Genomic DNA, 24,249 nt, shown 5'->3' on the forward strand with positions numbered 1-24,249 from the left:
TCATTGGACTGTCCTGCAGTTCTGGCTCTGCTGAATAAACCATAATGCTGCGTGCATGTGATGGTGTGTGTGTTGTAATCGGTGGCATTAAAGTTTGTGACCCTGGGTCTAATTATGTTTGAGTGCTTCCTGTCTGCAATGTTATCTGGATGTATGTTAGTGATTTGAGATCTATGGAAGGGCAAGTGATGAAAGAAGATAAATTACCTAAGTTCCAGTTGAAGCTGCACAGTAGTTATCAGCCTGCATGTATGGGCCCAAATCTCTGCACAATAATTTGAATGCAATGTCGACAAAAAGCAGAAATCCCAGCACTGGGTTTCAGTTTGAGAGACCTCCCTGGTATTGGGAACTAATCACTTGCAGTGTTTCTCTGGAAGTAAATCTCCTCTCTACATTTTTTCAGTTTTAATTCGCAATGATGTGGCTAAAAATAGACTTTTAGTCAGAAAAGCTGTATATGGAATGCAGTTTATTCAAAGTACAAAACAGTGCTAAAAGGTGAAACTCCTTGATTTGTGAAAGTAAGTTCAATGGAACACACCATACTATGGAGTAGAACACCGTTAAATAGACTTGGCCACAAGCTATAGGAAAGAACACATGGCGAACCGCCACAATAACTTGCAGGCACGGTGTGTATCCATCTATCTTCTGCCGGCGTCGTCTCCAGACCCACTGACTGGAGCCTTCACTCACAGAATTACTGCTGCTTTTAGATGCATTTCAATAAGTGCAGCATTCCCTTGATGTGTGTCAGCCTGTCAGTCTTTGGTTCCAGGCGGCTGATTGAAAAAAGTGGGGGTGGGTGGAGAGATTTTCCCCTACATCAGCAAAGATCTGGTCCCTTTTGGCAGACACACTGCCACTCTGCTGTTCAATCCCAGAATGCAGAGTGTCTGTTAGCCTGGTCTAAAGCTGTGGTGTCAGGGACAGACAGGGAGACGGGTTCAGTCCTCGCTGTCCTGGTCGGGAGAGGAAGCGGAGGTTGGTTTCTATTTGCGACAAGTCAGTCAATCCTCGTTAGCAGTATTTTTGCAAAATACTAAATTCCCAAAACAGTTAAAAGCATAAGCAGTTGCATTAAACGCTTTTCCATGCTATTACCTGCTAAGACCCTCCTAGTTCCTTTCTATGAGAATATTCTATTTTGACGACACCCACCAACAAAAGCAGCATGCTCATAAAATGGCTCACAATAAATAAAATACACTTCAGAAGCTATAGCACCTCTGAAATGAATGTTCCCTACAGTTTTCTCGTCACACAAATTCTTCACCTCTTGTGGTTCCTTTCCTTACAAGTTCCATTCCAGGCCATATATATGTGTTGACTGCTATTTATAGATGCATATAACAAAATGATGGAATTTCTACTTTGAATAATATGGTTTAATTGGGGGGGGTCAGGTTGGTGGAAAGTGTGTGTGTGTGTGTGTGTGTGTGTGTGTGTGTGTGTGTGTGTGTGTGTGTGTGTGTGTGTGTGTGTGTCCCCTCCTCTCCGCACCGCTGTCCGCCCCTTCTCCTCGAGCTGTAGTGGAGGTCTTCAGGTCCGGGTCACACATTTTGAGGAGATGAGATCATCGTTTATAGTGCTGAACTGACTGAGCTGTGTTGCTGGCAGAGTGAATGGCCCCAGCCTGAAACCATGTGGGAAAGCTGCTCTCTAACTGTTTTCTTATTCTACATTGTATTGTATTTTCCTTTCATGATTTTCTCTCCTTTGTCTTGAACTCAATACAGGTAAAGGAAGTGTTTTCCTTGATACTTTCTGCAGTTTGAACAAATAGACATCTGCCTGCATAACAACTCACCAGTGCTGAATGACTGTCGTTTGTAAACTGGTCCAACTGGTTGAGCCTCTGTTGCATGGCTCTCTTGGTTTCTCTGTTTTCGTTTGCCAGGCGTTGAAGACTATTTATTTTTAATGTTTCAAGGCCCAGCTCTGTTGTAGAGCTGGATGGAACATTGCAGGCAATATGTTATGAGGTATTTGTTAATCATAGGGAAGTACAGATCAAGTTTTTCTTGTCCAAGGGAAATGATCAGAAGACTGCTTTTATAATATGTCCTTTATAGAGCACAATCCATGCGCCTTTTTAAAATTACATTTGGCAAGTTGACAACTTTAGAACTGTTACTGCTACTACAAGCAACTATGCGTTTGTGTTGATTTTGGCGGTGCCTTTGGATTGAAGTGTTTGTGTTTCGGAGTACCAGAGTCCCTTTCAGAAAACCACTAACCATCTTCCACACTCAGTCGTGGCCTTGCAATGCAACCTGGGCCTTTAGCAGCGTGGTGTCTGAGTTTGCTCCCAGCGAGGATGCAGGTGAAACTGCATGATTTCGTCTGATTTTGCACAGAAGCATTATGAATAACGATGTAAAAGTATCCGATCATTTAGCTGATCATCCTGTTTATTTATGTGGGTCATATCAGTATTAAAAAAATTAACTATTTCATAAATGTTCCTCACAGTAACTTTAATAACAGAGTTACAAATTTAGCAGCATATCATTAATTGCATTATAAGAAATTAGGATATTGTCAGTTACATAATTAGTTTGAGATAAAAGCTTGAGAAAGATCCTCCAAAGATTGGGGAAAAAAAATAATGGGCGTGCTATAATACTTCTGAGGTGGGAAAAAAAAACTTTTTTTTTTGATGTTATAAATTTAGTCTGTGAAGAGAAAATCATCTCCAGGCGTGAGATAATACAAAGCCCTTTAATGAAAGCCTCCTAGTTGTTGCAAATTTCTGTTTAACTCCTCTTAGTCCCCAGCCTCCTCCGTGCCACTTTGTCTCACAACTTCAGACAGGAAGTTCCTATCATCCGGAACCCTTTTTAACAGGAAGCAGCTACGACACAGGAAGTAACGGCAGTAGTTCTCTCTGCTGTTAGCTGAGGGCTTTGAGGGGTGTGGATATACCAAAGTATTGTTGTTCAGGAAGTGCAGAGGAGAAGCTGGCCATTCTGTCTGTTGAGCCATTGTTTATCTCCTGTATATTGGTTGAACCGCTTTATTCATTTGTTATATTTGGTCAGGCTGGGTGGCATTGTGTATGAGTCTGGGAAAAGCTGGCAATACTGAGTTTGAGTCACTGCGTCATGCACACATGTCATTCATTACACACACACACACACACACACACACACACACACACACACACACACACACACACACACACAATATACAAAAGCCTTGCTGTAATCATACCACTCAGAATCATATTGAAGAGTGGATATGCTGTCCCTTACAGGCCAAATACTGCTTACATGTAGCAGCATGCCCCAGGCCACTTCAGGGTCTATTCATGGTACTCTGACCACACCACAAGCTCAGGTTTGATGTGGTACCCATGTAGACATGGGTGGAGCTGCTTGAAAGGACTCCAATCTGGTAAAACACCAGACCACAAGAGGAGCCAAACTGTTGCTAGAAAGCTTTATTTCAACCTCTTACCTCAGACATCTTCATAACTTTACCTTACATTATATATACATACAGGCGGTAGAAGTCTACGTGATGGAGTCGCTGTGTAACATAGGGCTAATTATACTGTAGACTTTAAAATGCCAGGAATTTTTGACATGTGTCGAATAAAAAAGGCTTGACAGAGTTGCAGCTAAAATGCTTAATGCTGCAGAAAAGTAAGAGTTTGACTTGGACAGCTGCGTAGTTCATGTTATTGGTACATATTGCAGCCTTATATTTAAAAGAGGATGGCTGAAATTCTTGCAGTCGTTTAATGAATCACAAAAGATGTCGTATGGTCCAGTTTTCTCTTGAGCTCAACATGGATTGGGATGAGCGCTGTACAAAGAGACTCCCTCATAACCATGTCAGATGGTTTTGTGTGTGCCAACTGTTAGTATTTGCTTCTACGTATGTATCAGTATTGTTAGATTCTGCCCCTAAAATATAGACAATATAGATAATTTTGTTTTGAAACTGAAATTTGGGTGGAGAGGACTTCCCTTTGATAAGCTGTTTTATTCATTTATTTATTTATTTATTTTATTGTCTTGTGTCGTTTACTAAATGTACTTTAGAATTCAACCTTCTCGTGAGGCATTTACATTTTTCTGTTGCTGGCCTGTACAGTTAAGCATAGCATTTACCTCAAAGTTTCCAACCTTTGCTAATAATAATGACCATCTATTACTATCAATCATTACATACTGAAGCAATTAAAATAATAAAATGTTCTCCCAAACCCCATAACTGCTGCTTTCTTTCCACTATGCTCGCATCCAAGACAAGTTTGTTTGTTCTCCACTGTAGTTGATAATGGGCCTAAGACTTTTCATTCAAGCTTCATTGTATTTAATGAATGCCATTATTTATCCAGTTCATTTCAATTCAGTTTATTTTGTATAGCCCAAAATCACAAATACAAGATTTGCCTCGGAGGGATTTACAATCTGTACACATAACATCCCTGTCCCAGAACCTCACACCGGATCAGGAAAAACTCCCCCAAATAAAGATAGTAAAACCCTTTCACAGGGAACAGCTCCAGACAACCACGATCCATGACTGTCTTCTATATGTATATCTTTAAATAATTAGGGCTGCAGCTAACAATTGCTAACTGATCTGTTGAATAGCAAGAGCCCAAAAGTAACTGTTTTGTCCAGCCAATAGTCCAGAACTTTTATTTAAAACTATAGATAACAGAAAAAAGCAGCAGATCACACATTTGTGACACTAGAACGAGTAAACATTTGGCAATGCTTGAAAATGTAATTGTTGTTTGAATGATTGTTTTTTTATTGTTCTTTTGATCAGCTAAGATCCTTATATGCAAATAATTGGCAGTGTGAAAGTGTCACCCAGTATCTCTCACAATATTAATGAACTGCAAGTAATTTCCCTAAAGACAGAGAGTATAGAAATAGTATTTGTCTCAAACCTTCGTGCAGTTCACTGGAACATTCAGCGTTATTGAAACGAAGCAGCAGCCCCTGTGAGCGCTATTGACAGCCTTATTGTACGTCAAAGAATCCATTCTTTGTTAACAACTCAGTTGAGTTAAGCTTCGGGGCTTTAAGTGTAGTTGGTGGGATAAAGTGGCAGCTTGAAGCATAGCCAAGCATAGAGGAGGAACTGTGTAGAGACGTGGTTACATTCTATCTGCCAACATCATGTGATTTTACCAAAGCATTTTTTCCCATTTAGAACAACAAACAGTGATTATTTAGCCCCTAATCAACATTGTGGTGTTTAGCCCCAAAATTGCACCTACCAGTGATTTTATATGCTTCATAACCTTGTTGCTTGGTTCTCGAGTTTATCTCTAGTTGATATCCGAAGAGTACATCAACTTAAATTGGGCTTAAAGATCTTGATTTATATATTTGTGGGTGTAAAGTGTCTGCAGCTGAGTGAGTGAACACATTCACTAAAGGTTTGCATGAGTGCCTGCCGTTGCCCTCGGTGTATGTGGGAACTCTCTTCGTGACGGTTGCACTATTTAGACTCCTTTTGTGAGTGAATGCTGTGGTGAGGTGTCTGTGTCGGGGCCTTGGCAGCGCCTGTGGAAACGTTAAACTGAAGCTTTTTTGAGCAGCTTACTTTAAAGGATGCAGCAGGGCCTCAGTGTCATAGCAATCAGGTATAGTACCCAAGCACCAACTGTAAGTTTGTATTGTTTACAAAAGAGTGTTTCTCTTCTCTCTCAGTTTTGGAAGCATGTTGAAATTATGCAAAACATATTTTAAAACTCTCAGATCAACACCAAAGTTACTTATAGGAGAAACTACTACACGCAGCTAGACAACGAAGTGTAATATATTGTGTCAGAGGAGTTAACAGCAAATCTAATTTGTTTTAGCCGTAAACATCTGATCTTGTACACAACTTCAGACACTTTTTTTTTTATTTGTTTGAAGAGTTACACAGGACTAAACATAAGTATGTAATTTCTGCTTTATCGTCTCTGCCTCACTCACTTGTTGAGACAAACGACTCATAAACTGTGTGTTGTGTGTGTGAGAGAGATTGGGGATGTGAGACTTTATTCGGCTAAGTCTGGCTCTGTTGAAGTGGAAATACACAGGGGAGTGGGCTGCCAGAGAAGCCGACTCGCCACGGAGGAATCGGTTAAGACAGGATTGTACACCATGAAATGATCACTGGATATGCATATGTACACGCTGCTTCCATTGCTCCTTTACAGCAACCTCTATTTGTAAGAATAGACCTTTCTACAGACAAGGTTTGGAAAGCCTTTCGCTTCCTCATACCTGCTGAGCCTTCCAGCCAATCAGATCTTTCTACTCATGGACAAGTTTGAATACGATTGATGCTGTGACATGTTTAGCATTCCCACCATGGTGCAACAGCCTGGGCCTCGCAGATATTTCCCAGGGTTTTTTTTGCTCTTGGCTGCAAGGTTTGTGGAGTGGGGGGGTGATCAGAACAGTACCGGTCACAGTGGGCAGCATTGAGCAGTGAGACACTTTGGAGCATCGGTGCCAAAACACACTCTCTGACCCTCAAACCTGGTACAGAAGTAATGGCATAGTACTCTGCAAACACCGGTAACAGCTGAATAAATAAATGTCAATTTTAGAAAAATGTATTGTTATACTTAACATACAAATGAACTTCACACAAATTCAACAAGTTGGTTGAATTTTTGTTATGTTTACAGACACACATGAAGAAAAAAATTAAGAAAGAGAGCGAGAGTGGGTGTGTGTGATCCTAGTGAGTGGGTGGGTATGAGTCTTGTCTGTGCAAGTCCAAGTGAGGCCGAAGATGTATAATTCTAGTCAAGGATAAGAAACCACTGAGCATCTATTGCGTCATCCATCAACAGGCAACAACTCTTGCCACATACTTCACCCATGTCTCAAAACTAATTTGTATCTAATTGTAGTGCGCAGAAAATCAAAGAGTGCGAAATCAGTATTAAAAAAGAAGAAAACATTCTAGTAAAAAAGAAACGAGACCTTCCAGGTGTACTAAAGTAGCAGAATTTAAAATAGGCCAACAGTTCATCCAAAGGAATCTCAATCAGACTCCGTAGGTGTGTGTTAGTGCCCTCGAACTACGACCGGCCTCAACACCACTGTATCAAATTCTCTCCGCAACTGCTTTGGAAGATACAATGTGGCTCCTATTTAACATGCACTGAGTCAACTTCCCCCGCGGTGGTCTTTTGTTGAGTGAGTGTGTGTGTGTGCGTGTGTCTATCTGTAACCATGTGAGCATGTGCATCATGATGAAAAGAGTGCTATTCTGTTACCGTGTCAATGCAGTAAACAGGGCCCTTCAGTGAGGCCTGGATGCTGGGCTCTGTGTACCCCTGGCTGGGTCAGTATTAGCCTGAAGAGAAACCCAGGTCCTCTCTGTTGTGTCTCTCACACGGCAATACAGAAGGACTGCTGCCGCAACCTCATTAATCATCACTGACCTATGCTCTCTTTAGCCTTTTCTCTCTCTCACACACTCACACACTCACACACACACACACACACTCTCTCACACACACACACACACGCACAAGGCTATCGACTGAGGAAAGACAAGGATGGGAAGAGAGTGAGAGAAGGGGACAAGAGTATATGCTTGGCCTCCTGAGACCCCCAACATATGCACACACATTCTCAGCCCCGTCTGCCATCTCAGCTGCTGTTCAAAAACAAGATTTAACCCTCTGACTATCTGGTTTCTTTGTTGTCATGGTCTATTTTTTTATTGTTGTAGTTGACTTCAGTAAGGGTGCCCATGCATGTGCTGGCACCTCCATGTTCTCTGTTTTAAAAAACTAAACAGAGGTCACAGTTGTGTTTCAAAACATCATCAATGAGCAGAAAGATATTTTATAATGTTTGGGGACAGTGGTGAAACCTGATATGGTCTCCAGGACACAACTCTGGTCCAAAATTGTAAACAGTCATCCCGTTCCCTTGTCATTTTAAAAAAAAACGTTATCTTTTATGTTTAATAAACCAGTTAACTCAAGGGTTTTATTTGACAAAAAGATGAAGACAAATGTTTAAAGAAACGCATCAAATCGAGATGAGTTGTTGGTTGATGTTTCTTGTTTTTTCGACTTCATACCTTGAAACTTACGCTGTGTTTCTGTTTTCTTCTGTTGTCTCCTTCAGGCCTTTGGAAACGCCAAGACGGCCCACAACAACAACTCCAGTCGCTTTGGTAAATTCATCCAGGTGAATTACCTTGAGAGTGGGGTAGTCAGAGGGTAAGTAACAGCGGGTGCATGTGATTGTATTTTTGTGCGTGTGTCTGTGTGTGTTTCTTTTGCAACCAACCACTCTCAACAAGGCCTCAGACCTGTTACCTTAATCTACAGTACAACACTATACATGTGTTCTGTATCCTTTTCCTGTTGCGCATCAGGGTCTTCTACCTCTATCGCCTCATTGTCTTCCTCTTTGCTCTTTTTTCTAGGTGTGTGTGTGTGTGTGTGCGTGTGTGTGCGTGCACTGGCGTGCATGCTTTGACACTTTCAACCACCAGCATGTTCTTCCTTTTTCTCAGCAGTCAGTTCTGTTCTGGAGCTGTCTCAAAGTCTGGTCAGCTGTGTCACTTCCTCATTTCCTCCATAAGAGAAGGGAAGACCTGCGCAATACATTAATACTTAAAACAAAAAGACAGCATGCCGTGTACATGTGTTTATTAGGTTATAGTCTAACGAAATATGGTTTCGAACAATGCAATGTATGCAAATGTTATATAATAGAAATAGGATTTGATTTAAAACATGTGAATGCCTGTGGCGGAAGCTGCTCAGCTCCACAATAAGTGGCCAACCTGATTATCCCCTAATGGCACTAGGTCTCATCATGCTCTATTGAATTGCTTACTTTCAGAAAGGTCTGTAATCCAATCAGTCGAGTAGAGTAGATTTTAGCTGGCCATTGCTTTTCTGGAAGACAAAGTAAACCCTCTTTGACAAGAAAATACTGAAAACTATAAATGTATTCGACCTAAAACACCTTCCATAGTTTACTATTACCGTACGTGCTGGCTTAGCCTTCTGCTTCACACCAGTAAGGTATTGGAGCAATATTACAGCTCTGCTCTGTAGTCCTAACAAAGGCTGCCTGTCTATCTCTCCATCTCCAGTGGCAGCCATTCAGACAGTCAATAGAGGAGATTAACAAAGGGAAGGCTGCTGTTCTGCTACACTCTGCTTTCTGAGTGGAGCGACCGACTGACAGACGGGATGTTTTTATTCTCTCTCTTTCTCTCTGACGCTCTCTGAGTCCTTGGGGTTCTCCAACCGGCTAATCTCTCAGCAAGATGGAGTATAACAATGAAAGAAAAGGAAGGCGGTGTGTCAGTGAAAGATGTCTGAGCATGAACATGCACTGTATGTATTTTAATGTACATGTTGGGAAACACCTCCTACTTTTTGGTGTATGCTGACCAATATACTATATAGCCAGTATTTTAGTCAGCTCCTCATTTTAGGGAGCTCTCACATTCACATATGGTCTCCTGCTGTAGCCATTAATATTCAGGACCCCCTGAAAAAATGTTTGCAAATATACTGTAACTGACATACGTCATAATGTAGATATGAGAGCCAACGAGTACAACGGCTCCATTTTCTGGACAGTATCCTGGAATAGGTTGAGGTGTAAAACGGGTTCACTGACTCAAATTACCTCCACGTGTACAGAAACATTTGAAATGTAGGACACATTTCCAAGTAAATTGACTTCTGCTTCAGTTTCTCAAGAGCTCACACGCACACATGCCCTGCATTTCTTTTACTGTTTCATAGATGTTCATCGATCATCTGATACGTATTTACACATGTACATCTTGCACTTGCAGTGGTAAATATTATTATTTTCCCATTAAGGTCAAATGGTGTTTGTGGGTGTGACCATTACACCTACAACAAATCATGCAGCAACATTTAAAGTATCAATCTATTTTTTTTACATAGAAGTTGCAGTGCAGAATATTCTGAGAAAAACAGAAGTGAAACTTGCAGATATGTATAGTAGATCATTGAAACTGGTCTCTGATGAGCTTTCTATAGTTGTGGCTGCAGTTTTAGCAAATGGACACAACTGTTTCTCACAGCACTGCTCTATTCTTAGTGTGCCATGAGGACTGGCGTCGCTGTTGTTTTTGCCTGGCTTTAGAAAAAACAACTGTTGCTTATAAAATCTGATTTAGACAACTTTATGGCCTTGGCCTGATGCGGTACGTAAATTCCGCTCCTTTTAGTGCATATCTCATGACTCTGAAAGCATACCTCTACCCCCGCAGTAGCCTTTCAGTCTCCATATCCAACAATATAGTGTACAATAAAATAAAATGAATTTATGCCAAAGCTGTGTGTGTGTGTAGCGCTATGTGATGTGCTACAATCTGCCTGACCGTATCTGAATGCTTTGTTCACTCTTTGATTGTTCTGACCATCTGTCCTCACTTCCCTTACTGCTCCTCCCCTCATTTTTTATTACCAGCCCACTTTCACATATGACCTGAAAACACACGCGCACACACACACACACACACACACACACACACACACACACACACACACACACACACACACACACACACACACGGACAGAGCTGACTGACCTTTGGTGTTAAGTGATTCATCCTCATTGTTTTTCTTCTTCCCCTTTTTTTTCTTGTCCTTTTCTCCTCCCCCCTCCCTCTCGTCCTCTCTGTCTTGCAGGGCGGTGGTGGAGAAGTATCTCCTGGAGAAGTCTCGTCTGGTCTCCAGAGAGAATAACGAGAGGTGAGGAGGGACAGGAGGGGTCTTGACCCTTCACCCCAACTGACCTTTATGGGGCCCTCTGTACAAACATGGGGAACCTTTGATGGTTGGATATGAAGTTCAGCTGAAGGCTCCAGTCTTTGACTTTGGATGTCCATCTGCCTAAACATTTACACACCCACATACATGGACTCAGATATTCAGACACTCTAAACTGTGGCTACCTACATTCCTGGTAATGTACAAGCCTTAGCCGTGTGTTCATAGGGAATTTAATAATGTTACCTACTTGTGTCTAAAGTGGACAGTTTGGACACTTTGTGTGGCAATTCTAAATCATATTGATATGGTATGGGGACGTGACCTTCTGTGAGTTCTGGTTGTGGGAGTTAAGATTAGCTGTGCCGTACAGAGATATGAACATGAAAAGAAAAAAATTATCACCTTCCTATCCTTGCTCACTCGGCGCTCACTTTTTCTTTAAAGACAAGCACTGTGACATTCACCAGCGACTAGACCACATGTCTGTTTCAACTTTTGTAATTAATATGCACATATTTGGGCATTAAAAGGAACAGTCAGAGTGTGAGCGGAGTGAGCAAATCCTCCACTGTCCTTTGCTTTGAAGTCATTTATATTACTGATGAATGAGTCAAAAGAAGAAACTCAACATATTTTTGATAAACACTAGTTTAACTGTTACATCAATGAAACCAAGAAAAAGCCTGACTTTAAGAAGACTCTTTCCATATTGACTGTAGATGCAGCAACAACGCTTCATACCACGGTGTGGTATTATTCAACTGTTATTGACACAGGAAGGCCTTTTTTTTACAACTACTCAGTCATGTTTTGTACTTTCCTTTTTTAGATTCATACAGAGACAGACAAGCACTCATGGGGGTTAGTCTTTAAAACCACAACCTATATTACCGAGCAGCTCAGCTTCAGCAGTTGATGTCTTGTGCATACACATTTACTGTAGCTGTTGTCAGTAAAAGCGTTCCACATTCACGTTTTCCCGTCCAGCTAGTTTTAGAAAATATAGTCCCGTTACCTTGACAAGCCGGCCTCCGTAACCGTAGCCGCACGGTGTACCGTTAATCACCGAGCCGACAGTTGCTGTTGACAGTGCACCTTGCCTGTCTAGTCAGGTAGCAACTCCACTGTATAATGTAATTGTTTTCTTAGTGATACGTGTGGAAACTCATTACTAAATGTGTGCTTTTACAACAAAGCTTTGTACCCTATCCACCAACCTGCCTACTGATAGTATGAGTGGAAAACTGATATCATTCCAGTTATTGTCTTCTTTCTATTAGCTTTTTACAATGTGTACACTTGTGGTTAATCACCCCCTTATTTGTGCCCGTAATAAAGCACATATCCACTGATAACTTCTCACTAGGTAATACAACAAATAAATGATAGATGCATATAATCATTAATTTTTCCTTTTTGAAGAGCCGTTTAAAGAACGTTTTATTGTAGTAATAACTTGGTGCGAGTACAAATTGTGTGTGTGTTGTTAAGAAAGACGTCTGTTGTTTTTACAGGAACTACCACGTGTTTTACTACCTGTTGATGGGCGCTTCAGAGGAGGAGAGGAAGGAGTTCAAGCTGCTGGCGCCTGAAGACTACTTGTACCTCAAGCAGGTATATTACTGCTCCCCTGTGCCATTACGCCCTGCAGTTTATAGTCTTTACATTTGATATGAACAGCAAAGAATGTCATTCAAAGAAAAATTGACTGTCATTGTAAATAACCTTAGGATTGAGTTCAATATCCTGTTGTTGTGGGTGATTTGACCTTGAAGGAAACACTGTAATTCCCTTGGAACTGAAACTGTATTCATGGAGACTGTCAAGCTTCGAAATAAGCTGCTGTATACACTTCCAGCTTACTGTGCAAATGTGCACTGCATCTTAATGAAGGAGGCTTTGTTCTCACACCCGTTTTTACTCCTTACCCTTCGCCTTTTCTTCACCTGTCTCTCCATGCTTTGCTCTTGCTGTGTGCTCATCTCTTTATACACCCCGCTAATTGTACTCTTGTCTTGTAGCAAAACTTTAAGATAGAAGATGAGGAAGACCTGCGACATGACTTTGAAAGGCTGCAGCAGGCAATGGAGATGGTCGGCTTCCTTCCTGCCACCAAGAAACAGTAAGTTAATCACATTCATATGTTCATATTTTATGTGTAGTGCAGAAAAGAGACACAATGTTCTTCCAGACACGTTGAAGGGATTGTGTTGAAAATCCACCCTAAAGTGTTTTTCCACCCAGTCCTGAAAACAGAGAGGTTTTTTATTTGAGCGTTGTCACGTTACTGAAAATATTAATTACAACAAAGAGACTGTTTAGACTTTAGAGCACCAACAGCACAATAATAGTTGCATCAAATTGGCTAATGCAGCCGTTTTATTAGAAACAGTGTGCGGATGCAGCCCCATACAATGCTTCTATTCAGTTTACCAGTGATTGAACATAAATAGATAAGACTAAAGAACAGCATGTGAAGCACTGTTCCTCCATTTGTCATAAGACTACATTGTCACTGGTGCTTTTCATTGCAGGATCTTTTCAGTGCTTTCGGCCATCTTGTATCTGGGCAACGTGACCTACAGGAGGAAGTCGACAGGCCGAGACGAGGGGTTGGATGTGGGACCACCAGATGTCCTGGCTACGCTGTCTGACCTGCTGAAGGTAATATATGCGTTTCTTTCTTTGGGACTCCATTCTTCAGTTGCCTGTGACTGTCGGCATTAACCTGCGTGGGTTCCCTCTCAGGTTAAAGAGGAGCTGCTGGTTGAGGCGCTCACAAAGAGGAAAACAGTGACGGTTAACGACAAGCTGATCCTCTCCTACAGCCACTCTGAGGTAGGCACCCGCCATAGAGACATCTCTGCAACCTGCTATCTCTATAATAGTGTCAAGCCGTACACTAATTGGTGGCCTTGTGCATCTCTTTCCTTATTGATACCACACAAACAGTATATCTCTTCTTCCTTTAGTGCTTTAATTTTCTCCCTGTCTCTGCTTTCCTTTCTGATTAAGCTCTCATTCATAAAGGCCTTCTTCAGACTTCTGTTATAATATATTCTGTTTCCAAAGCACACTATAAAATGCATTGGTGGGAGTAACAAATTACATCCTCTCAAGTACTGCACTATGGTACAAAGTTGAGGTACTTCTACTTGACTTGTGTATTTCCATTTGCTGCTACTTCAGACTTGTACTTCCACTACATCTGAGAGAAAATATTTTACTTTTTAAATTATGACGTAACAATAGAGATTAGGACAATTTTAGAATGCAAGAATTTTACTTCTGATGGATTATTTCTCTACTGTGTATTTCTACTTTCACTTTCGTAAAAGATCGCAGTACTTCTACCAGCACCAATGAAACAGCGCTTTTACAACTGTTCATTTAAGTTTATTGAAGTTTTAGTTACAATACTCACTATCCCCTCTTTTTCCCTTCAGGCGATTACAGCCAGAGACTCCATGGCTAAATCTCTGTACAGCGCCTTGTTTGACTGGATCGTCCTCCGCATCAATCACGCCCTGCTTAACAAGAAAGATATGGAGGAATCTGTCCCAGTAAGACATGAACATACACAACAACACATAAACAAAGGATTTCCTCTGCTTACATACCTGAAGGAACTTCATTTGGATGCAACAGATGCTCTAAATCATTAACTGCTACACATATTGTTGTATTTGGTTTGCTGGACATTGGTATGCATTCCTCTTCCTTCTCTTGACTGGTGTCCGGTTCCTCCTCTTTTCCAGTGTTTGTCCATCGGTGTCCTGGACATTTTTGGGTTTGAGGACTTTGAGACCAACAGCTTTGAGCAGTTCTGTATCAATTATGCAAACGAGCAGCTGCAGTATTATTTCAACCATCACATCTTCAACCTCGAGCAGGTGAGTGGTCGCATTTCGTTTGTCAAATCTTTCTACATGACTCACCTAACAACACGCCATCAGAAGATTTCCAACTTACGATTCTCTTTCCTGCTCTGTGTTTATAATAATGACTACTTTCATGGTGAGTCATCCAAACATTTTCTCTCTGAAGGGTGAAAATGTTACACGCTAGTTCATCCTAGTTTATCTCATCCTTCAAAACAACGGAAATACAGAGTTTAATTTATTGTCAAAATATTTATTTATTTCACCAAAGTTGACTTTGAAAACAGTATACTGCTGCATATTTAGCCTACACATATAATAATTACATATGTTCTGGATGTTTGAGTTGAAAAGTTGAAGTCATTCTGGGCAGAAGATTAATAGTGAAATTGTAAAACTTCTTAAAGAGACTTTCCTCGCTGAGATTATTCACAAAAATATTCTGTTCTGCCTAAACCAGGAGGAGTACCAGGCAGAGGGAATCACCTGGCACAACATTGACTACACAGACAATGTGGGCTGTATCCATCTCATAAGCAAGAAACCCACCGGCTTGCTTTACCTGCTGGATGAGGAGAGCAAGTGAGAACATCAACAGACGATTCACACCATTTCAATCATGTCTCACGGCTGACCTTAATAATTCATTTTGGTTTAATTCAGTTGAGGCTGTTTATTCATTTGTGAAATTAGTTTCCCCCTATTTCTATTAATCTTCGTTCTCCTTTTTCCACTCACTGTACCTGCGCTCCAGCTTTCCCCATGCCACAGATGAGACATTACTAGCCAAATTCAAGCAACAGCACCAGGGGAACAATTACTTTGTCCCCACACCGGTCATGGAGCCTGCCTTTGTCATTCGGCACTTTGCTGGGAAAGTTAAATATCAAATCAAGGTAAGGAGGTTGAATGGAGAAAGCGATATAACGCAAGCAAAATGGCTTACATTATACCTAGCTACACTTAAATGTGACCGAGACCATTTGTTGGTGCCGTTTTTAACGTTCTTGAATTATTTGACCTCACCAGGATTTCCGGGAGAAGAACACCGACCACATGCGTCCAGACATTGTGGCGTTGCTCCGGAGTAGCGACCGCGCCTATGTGCGGCAACTCATCGGCATGGACCCAGTGGCCATGTTTCGATGGGGCATCCTACGCGCTACCATCAGAGGCATTGCTGCTTTTAATGAAGCTGGCCGCTCCTGGGCCGCCAAAACTTCAGGTACATTATTGGTGTGACAGTGCCAGGACTTCCTGGGGGGAATAATTCTTTCTGAGCATTCTTTGTTTGTAGTTGAAAACTAGAAGGGCACGGAAATCACAGACCTCTGCCAAACAAACCAAGGTTATTGTAAAAGCAGAAGTTATGCTTGTTATGCTAAAACAAAGACTAATATTTAGGGAACAGAAAAGTACAGTGGCTTCTTTCTAGGTTGATACTACATTTACAAATGTTTCAGACACGAGCTGCCTTCTCTCCACTCATGCAACACAAGACAGCTAGTACTACAACTTCAGGGTAATGCAGTTTCTCTGCTCTGTAATTAGCTTCTCAGGTCAGCACAGAGAGGAAAATGGAGAAATGTAGGGCTTTTGGAAATGTTGATACTTCCCGTGTAATTCTCAATTCTGCAGAATATTTTGGTGTCCTCAGGCGTAGCCCATTGACGTAGAAGCCTTTTTTATCTGGATTAGCCAGAATAAAAAAGGTTAATACAGTTTTTGTTGTCAACAAAAGAAAAACTGTATACCGGTAACTTTATTTGAAAGCCTTGATGAATACATTGTTTCACTCATTAGTAAATCCATATAAATTGTGTGTTTTTTTTTATTTATTTTTTTAGGTGTTGTCCGTCCGATCTCCAGAATCCCTTTAGGAGAGCTTCAGCGATCCAATGCCCCGATCGACAGAATGTACAAGTAAGTAGCGTACAAAAACAAATGTAGAGCTGTCAAACCTGTCTGGTGTTTGTTGGGTCTGGGCTGGTTTTCCAACTGTCAGGTCTGTTTCCTGCGGAGGAATCTGACTGCTTTAGTACGTGTGGACTTGTAAACTACACAGCAACATATTTCCTGTTTGATGCTCCTTGTTGAAGGTGAAGGACATGATTCAAATGGTTGGTGAACTGTGGACCTCCACATTTATTTCGGGGTGGTGGTTGAGATGAGGAAGAACAATGTCAGACACTTAAACTCCGTTGAGTTTCTGGAACAGACAGATGAATCCTCCTTCACCTCAGCTCAGTCACCCATATCCTCTCCACCTTTTGGTGACCCCACTGTGTGCGGTTCTCTCCTCTCCCTTCCACAGACGAGCTTCTATGCTCGATTTCTACTTTGATCACTCAGAGGAGCGCCCTCTAGAGGCCTTTGAAGACATCTTTGCTAGCTATGAGAGTAAGAAGTAAGTGCATTTGGTGGACAGGAGAAGGGAATGAAGAAATGAGGCCATGCAGGAAGGAAATGTGTTTTTGTTTTGGGTAATATATACCAGTTGGCTCCATTTTCAGAGTTTGCTCCCATCTGAGAAAATGTCAGAATCAATTTACGCTATTTAATAGTTTATTCCAAACCAATGAAATGGGTTTGTCCAGCTTGGCAAAAGTTGTGATGTGTGCTTTGCTAAGTATAAAAGCAGAAGATAAAATGCAGTACATTGATATAACACAATAGTACAGGAAAGTTGCCCTTCACCTTGCATTCCCTCTCGTCCCTCACTAAAATCCCCATATTTTACTGTAGCTGTGACAATCTCTCTCCTTCCTCACGTTTATTATTCTTGCTATAGAGCATAGGAAGGTCTTTGTACTGGCCCACTCTGATTAGCCACCCGGATTACTTGCATCAGCTGTGGAGCTTAGGAAGCACACAATCACATACAGAGGCCAAGTCTAATAGACTAAACTATTTAGGGGAGCTTTCTCAAAATGGAACCAAACAATGGATCATCTGGGCCTCTGAATTTTGACCCTATACCTCTTGCTTTTAGATCTAAAAAAAAAACGGGCTTTTTAAATTTTTTAAACAGAGTAGTACCTAAATAAGTTGAACCTCCCAGTATATTGCTACCTTTTATTAAATCAACTAGCCCCTACCAGATCTGCAAACACGGAGGTGTAGGAAGTCAAATTCATTGTGACTAATTTTCTGTACATGTTGCCCATTCCTTCAGTGCATGACCTCTGTTTTCATGGTAAGTATAGACCAGTATTGCATGGACGAGCCCTGGGACACAGAACAGATTCCATATTAACCTCACCAGACCCAGTGTCCAGTGTAACACCAGCCTCAACCAAAGGACCACGACTCAAACAGTCTCACCAGTAACAACTTACAGTCACACAGCCAGTAACAACCCCAGCATGGAATCAAACGGCCAACCAAACCACAGCTCAGCTCTGCATGTTAACCACCACAGTGGCAGCGATAGGGTGTGAATACAACCCCTACGTGCCCGAATGTCACTCTCATTGTGTCTTGTTTCTGTTCTTAAAAGGGATATGGCAGCATGGTTGGGTGGTCTCAAGTGTCTTGTGGTTTCTATGTACATAATCATGAACAGTTAGAGAATACATGTTGTGGGTTATTTGTCATGGATGAGCAGAGCATGACGTTCCTCTTGATATCAGACCACCAGATGTGCTGCAGTCAATATGTGCTCTTGTCTTTGGTAATAGTGGCAGTGTGTTTTTTTTTGTGTGTGTCTTTGGTGTCCTAAAAGTGGTGTTCTCTCACACCCTACTTTATGTTATTTATTTTTTTTCCTTCCTCCTTTTGTCGGTTTCTCAAATCTTTTTCCCCCTCCCTTCTCCCCGTACTCCCCCTATCATTTCCTCTCCACACTGGGCGTGTGTGTGTGGCGTGATCAGAGACATGCATGCAGAGATCATCAGTTCCATTAAGAACTTGCCGTTGGATGGTGACGACCCTCGCAAGCTGCTGCAGTCCTGGGGTCGCCTCCGTTTCCCTCGACACGTCCTCCAGTGAGTCTGCAGACAGACCTGGCATCGGCTCTTCTCCAGATCAATCCAGACTTTTTGGCTCAGGCAGAACATGCTCTTATTAAAGCTTTGTTTTCACCAACCATATTTGAACCAGTTTAATATGAGCGTTATAGCTGTCACACTTTATAGCCACTTTTCCCAATGGATCATTAACGTTTCGTTATCTAATCTAATACAAACATCACACACCCTCCTCCTTCATCAGTAGACATTACATCATTAACTCTTTTCGGAAACACCATCTAGTTTTCATGAAGGCTGAAGCTGAAATGCCTTGAATACCTTCGTTAATTTCTGCATGAGCATCATCAGAAGACTGTGCTGGCATGTGAGGTCCAATGTAGCGTCTTGTGAAAGTATGTCCAAGCGGCATGTTAGAATTTACAGAAAGTTCTGCGGTCACCTGAACATGAATTTCGGGCCCATTTATGCAGTGATGATAGCATGTTTGTCTGTGTATGTTGAGTCTCTGCTGAGCTGATTGTTTAGTGTTACATCCTATCTCCTACAGCAAACTCCCTCCTCTTCCACTCTCTCACCCTCACCCTACCACTCATTCAACCTATCATTCATCCCGTCTTCCAGGTGCGAGCCTGGATGTCATCACTGACTGCGCATGACGACGTCAGCCTTCCGTACTAACCCGGCTTCACACATTTCGGCTTCACACACATACTAGTTGTTCCATCATCACGCCTTAAACGCTCCTGTCCCTTCAACTCACTCTGCATATTCTTTCTCCCTTTTTCACAGGAAAAACAAGAACACCAAACAAAGGCAGGTCATCCCCAAGGTAAACCTGAGGAATGACTGAAGACCCCAATTTTAGGGGCGGATGAGGAGACTTTACTGCTAACGTTGATTTATGTGATCTTATCAGTTTAAGCCATTGTTGCATTAGATTTATATTCAATTTAATTCAGTTTATTTTGTATAGACACAAATAAAAAATGTGCCTAGAAGGGCTTTACAATCTGTACGCATATGATATTCTTTCATCTTCTTTCATCAAGGACCTTTCATCAGATCAGGAAACGCTGTCATATTGATTGTGTTTAAGTAATTAATCAATTTTGTTGTATTACTGCAGAGTTTGCTGGATTCTCGGTCTCTGAAGTTCATAGTGAGCCTGACGCTGCATGATCGCACCACCAAGTCCCTGCTCCATCTGCACAAGAAGAAGAAGCCCCCCAGCATCAGTGCCCAGTTCCAGGTAACGTCAGCTATAACAGTTTGCATGTTCCACACAGAAACAGCCAAACGCACAGCAGTCCAGAACATTCATCAAACCCCTTTCTTTGTTTCCCTCAGACCTCTCTGACCAAACTTTTGGAGACTCTGAACAGAGCAGAGCCTTTCTTCATTCGGTGCATCCGCTCTAATGCTGAGAAGGTAAGACTTTTGTTATTGTTAATCATTTGTAATTTATTCTTTAATATATTCTGCTCAAATCGTTGGTGGGAGTGTTGACCTTTATCTGCAGTGTAATCACATTTCATAAACTTGTGTGAAATTAACGTCTTTGCTCTTTTACATAATTATCCTTTTTGAGCTGAAATCAAAAATATATGACGCCCGTTGTTTAATTGGTAAATATGGTTATCTAAATCGTAATATATTGGGTCCTTGCATATGAGCAGAAGGAGATGTATCTGGACGAGGCCTTGGTGGTTCAGCAGCTGCGATACACAGGAATGCTGGAGACGGTTCGCATTAGGAGGTCAGGCTACGGAGCCAAGTACACATTCCAGGTACAGTAAAGTTCCTCATCTAGCTTTTCAACCACAAGTGTATTTTTTCTTATTTATAATATCTTTGTTGTCTTGTCCCTGCAGGAGTTCATAGAGCAGTTCAGAGTGTTGCTGCCAAAGAATGCAGCAGCCTCTAAAGAGGAAATCTCAGCGCTGCTTGAGAAGAAGATGGGCTTGGACCCCACCACGTACCAGATAGGCAAAACTAAGGTACACTACTAAACTCTTATCATTGCTTCAGAGTTGTATTCTTTCAGAACACCTTATAAACCCCCTACGAGCGATGTAAAACCAGATCAAATTCCATGTATGTGCAAACACGCATGGCCAATAAAGCTAATTCAGATTTGTTGGTTGCATTTACACATGTTCCCTTCTGTGCATGAACATTCCTGTTTGTTCTCTCTGTTCAGGTGTTCCTAAAGGAGCTGGAGCGACAGCAGCTGCAGGACACGCTCCACAAGGATGTAATGCATAAAATCATCTTCCTCCAGCGCTGGTTCAGAGGTCTTCTGCAAAGGAAAGAGTTTCTGGACATGAGACAAGCAGCCATATTGATTCAGGTGAACACAGATTTGTTAGTTTATTCATTTTGTATGTCGTTCCCATTTTGATATTTAGCAGACAAATGATACTGATCCTGTCCTGTTATCTGTCCTGCTTAGCGTTCATGGCGCAGGTACTGCGAAGAGGAGCGCAGGTACTGTGAAGAAGAGCGCAGGCGACGGGCAGCCTCTCTGATCCAGTCTGTGTGGAGAGGGCACAGACAAAGATCAGAATACCATCGCCAAAGACAAGGCGCTACCAAAATACAAGCCCTGGTCAGAGGACACTCGGCACGCAGAAGGTAACCGTTCAGAAGTCCATTGGCCCACAGATAGACAGGCTTTTTTTTTTAATTTTTGGGGGCTGTCACATTGACGTTCTCTGTATTACAGGTGCCACTCCATGCGTGAGGAAATACAGAGAAAGGAGGAGGAGGAAAAAGAAGCTCTCAAGAAAGCAGAAGAAGAGGAAAGAATGAAGATTGAAGAAGAGGAGGAGGCAAGGAGAAGAGCAGAGGAGGATGAAGAAAGGAGAAGAATGGAGGAAGAAGCAGCAAGGAGAAAGGCGGAGGAGGAGGAGGAGGAAGCAAGGAAGAGAGCAGAAGAAAAAGAGGCCGCCAGTAAAGCGCAGGAAGCACAGAACAAGACAGAAGAGATGGTACAAAGACTGGCAAGTGAGCCTCAAACAAGAGAGGATCCGGATATCGAGCTGGTCACAGAGGAGATGCTGGATGACATCCTCCCTGTCCAGGAGGCAGAGGACAAAAGAGGAGAAGAGGATGGAGAGGTTAATACAATTCCATGTACAGAGGGGGAACAGGGCAAGGATGAAGAGCTGGATGAGGATGATAAGGAATTAGATTTGGAGACCAACGGTACCCTGGCTGAGGCTGGAACTCAGCTGGACGAGAAAGAAGATAATGAGGATTTAGAACTGCCCTTTGCTGCGGACACCTCCAACCCACTTACACCCAGATCTCCAGGTGAGGCTCCCAGCAACACCTCCGCACCTTCCAATGAAAAGAAAGTACGAGCTCCAGCTATTAGCAGGGGCCAGTCATCTAGAAGCCAGGAGAAGAGAGAGCAGAGGAGACGAAGAGGGCTGGAGCACAACCAGAGAGAGACCGAACGAGCCGCCTTCTCTTCATGCACCTCAGCAAGCAGCAAGGATCAAACATCCCCGCCCAGGAGCAAAAGCCAGGAGTCCTCGAAGCTAAAAGAGCGGGCCGACAGCAAGGAGCTGGACCAGTACACCTTTGTGGCTTGGAAAATTAAAGAAGACAAAGGCGGGAAGAAGGAGGCAAAACCGTCTCCTCCTTCTGCCAGTCCTGTTCGTCCCTCTTCGTTAGCCTTGCACAGCGCTGACCATTTGCCTGACAAAAACGGTTTAGGCGATGGTGGCGGAGCAACAAACCTGCATCGCCGACCTGGGGCCATTAAGGAGAAGCCGGAGAAGTGGAAGGGGAGAAGGAGTAATAATGGAGAATACTCTGACGGCGCCAGCCCTCCTCCACCTCACAAGGAGGAAAGGAAGAAAAGGCTACCCCTGTATGTCTTCTGTTCTGGTCATATTCTCAAATATCTAACAAATAGCATTTTTCTGAAGAAAAAATTGGGATGGTATACCTTTTTATAATAAGAATGGAAAGGAAGGTTTATCTTCTCCAACATAATGTTTATGTGGTGAGGGAATGCCTCGGTTGTCGTAACAGCAATGTATTTTCTTTTTTCTTCTGCAGGAGTGAAACAGCCTTCTCTTCAGTTGACAGCTTGTCTCCAGGATTTGAAGGGGCCGGGGCTTTGTCAGCCAGAGAGGTATTTTAAAAGTTCACCGGAAAAATTAAAATATAAAGTTTTGATCATTACCATTTTACATACAAAGTCTGTCCTAACTAGCAACGAGACTCTGGTTGAGTTGCTGCATACATTTCATCATTTGTAAATAGTTTTTTGTTCTGCAGATGATTTCTCCCTCAGAGTGTCACGCCGATGGCTCAAAGGGAAGCTCCATAAGAAGAAAACATCAAGATGGTTCTGGTCACCAAGACCCGGCACCCTCTATCCCATCCACACCAGACAGGTACTGAACTGCACTGCACTGGCATATACACGAGCGGTGAGGTGATGGGATTCAGCAGGGTTGCTATTAAATGTAAAGAAAGAACATTTTCTTTAAAAAGAAGGTGATTGAGATGAGCGAAGCTTAGGGCTATGTGTCCAATAGGTGACTTTGTTTATAGTATCAGTTAAGATGGAATCTCTCGTGCTTTAGTGCTGAGACAAATACATTAAAACGAAAGCTTAACAGGAAATCATCATCATTGTCTGCTTGAGTCAGGTTGTTCCTGGGGAAACTTTGACTTTGACTGAACGTGTAATGCAAGCATCCCCAGCTTGTTCTGTGGTTTTGCAAATTCAAAGCCAGCAATTCCTGCTAATTGAATTTTCTCTTAATTGCTTTATTTGTCAGAAATGAGTTTTATCAGTTGGCGGCATCGGGTTGACTGCTTCGTTTTTAAGTTGTTTTGATGCTTGCTATGGTGACCGTTTTGATTGTAGTTTTAAAAACTGGACATCTTCTAGGAAGACAGAGGAATACAACGTATGTCTTGCTGTTAGAAATGAATGAGTTGGGCGATATGACATTGTGTCTCCACACTGAGGAATCTCTTGACTTTATCCCGCATGAACTTCAGTCCATTGCTATCAGTACTTTTAGATTCACAGTTAACAGTTTTTCTGAACAATAATTGTGAATATGGTTTTTAGAGCTTTCTCTTTTTCTGTGTCCCGCAGGTCAGGTGGTTTCTTCAGTAAAATTTTGAAAAAACGTCCACAAAAGGAGGCGCAGACTCCCGACAACGGAGAGTTGACACTTGCTCAGATTCTCAATGAGAGGCCAACAGCAGGGGAAGGTAATTAAAGCAAAGAATTATAGGATTTACTAGAGCAGGGAAATGAACCTAATTCCTTTTAAGTTCATTGTTTTTTGGGGTGCCACTTTCCCAAAGCTGATAAATAGGAGAGTAATTTTTCTATTATTTTGAGTTGTTTTGAGACCAAATTTTGCAATTGTATCATCCTGCACAAACTGCTGGACTACTCGGCCCACTTTCATTCCACCTAGTGAAGTGAGGAATGGAAAGAAAACACAGGTGTATTATCACTCATTTTCTCAGGCCTTAACTAATCCTGTGCTTGTTTTCTGAGATAATACTGACCCGCGCAGGATTACACTCAGTGCAAACAGAATAACTTTACTCTGGGTTTAGTTTCCTCCATGGTACTCATACG

General features: G+C 42.1%; 1 protein-coding gene across 7 annotated transcripts in view; it reads left to right on the forward strand.

Moving 5' to 3' along the window:
* The window catches only part of LOC137794431 (myosin IXB), a 52,939-nt gene that overhangs the window by 21,849 nt on the left and 6,841 nt on the right, over positions 1-24,249 (forward strand). For 4 of the 7 annotated variants that reach the window (XM_068591167.1, XM_068591168.1, XM_068591173.1 and 1 more), the window contains 25 exons: positions 8,124-8,218; positions 10,688-10,750; positions 12,286-12,385; positions 12,793-12,893; positions 13,306-13,435; positions 13,520-13,609; positions 14,218-14,334; positions 14,530-14,664; positions 15,113-15,234; positions 15,407-15,548; positions 15,682-15,877; positions 16,500-16,575; positions 16,967-17,059; positions 18,525-18,638; positions 19,413-19,452; positions 19,750-19,872; positions 19,971-20,051; positions 20,300-20,410; positions 20,495-20,620; positions 20,824-20,973; positions 21,076-21,257; positions 21,349-22,503; positions 22,695-22,770; positions 22,917-23,035; positions 23,752-23,870. In XM_068591167.1, the coding sequence (XP_068447268.1) occupies positions 8,124-8,218; positions 10,688-10,750; positions 12,286-12,385; positions 12,793-12,893; positions 13,306-13,435; positions 13,520-13,609; positions 14,218-14,334; positions 14,530-14,664; positions 15,113-15,234; positions 15,407-15,548; positions 15,682-15,877; positions 16,500-16,575; positions 16,967-17,059; positions 18,525-18,638; positions 19,413-19,452; positions 19,750-19,872; positions 19,971-20,051; positions 20,300-20,410; positions 20,495-20,620; positions 20,824-20,973; positions 21,076-21,257; positions 21,349-22,503; positions 22,695-22,770; positions 22,917-23,035; positions 23,752-23,870 (3,856 nt within the window). The remainder of the gene's footprint in view (positions 1-8,123; positions 8,219-10,687; positions 10,751-12,285; positions 12,386-12,792; positions 12,894-13,305; positions 13,436-13,519; positions 13,610-14,217; positions 14,335-14,529; positions 14,665-15,112; positions 15,235-15,406; positions 15,549-15,681; positions 15,878-16,499; positions 16,576-16,966; positions 17,060-18,524; positions 18,639-19,412; positions 19,453-19,749; positions 19,873-19,970; positions 20,052-20,299; positions 20,411-20,494; positions 20,621-20,823; positions 20,974-21,075; positions 21,258-21,348; positions 22,504-22,694; positions 22,771-22,916; positions 23,036-23,751; positions 23,871-24,249) is intronic. The other 3 variants (XM_068591171.1, XM_068591169.1, XM_068591172.1) reach the window with 3 other exon arrangements.

The sequence above is a fragment of the Clinocottus analis genome, unplaced genomic scaffold (assembly GCF_023055335.1).
Source record: "Clinocottus analis isolate CAN_PGR_092001 unplaced genomic scaffold, fCliAna1.0.p SCAF_25, whole genome shotgun sequence".
NCBI classification, from domain to species: domain Eukaryota; kingdom Metazoa; phylum Chordata; class Actinopteri; order Perciformes; family Cottidae; genus Clinocottus; species Clinocottus analis.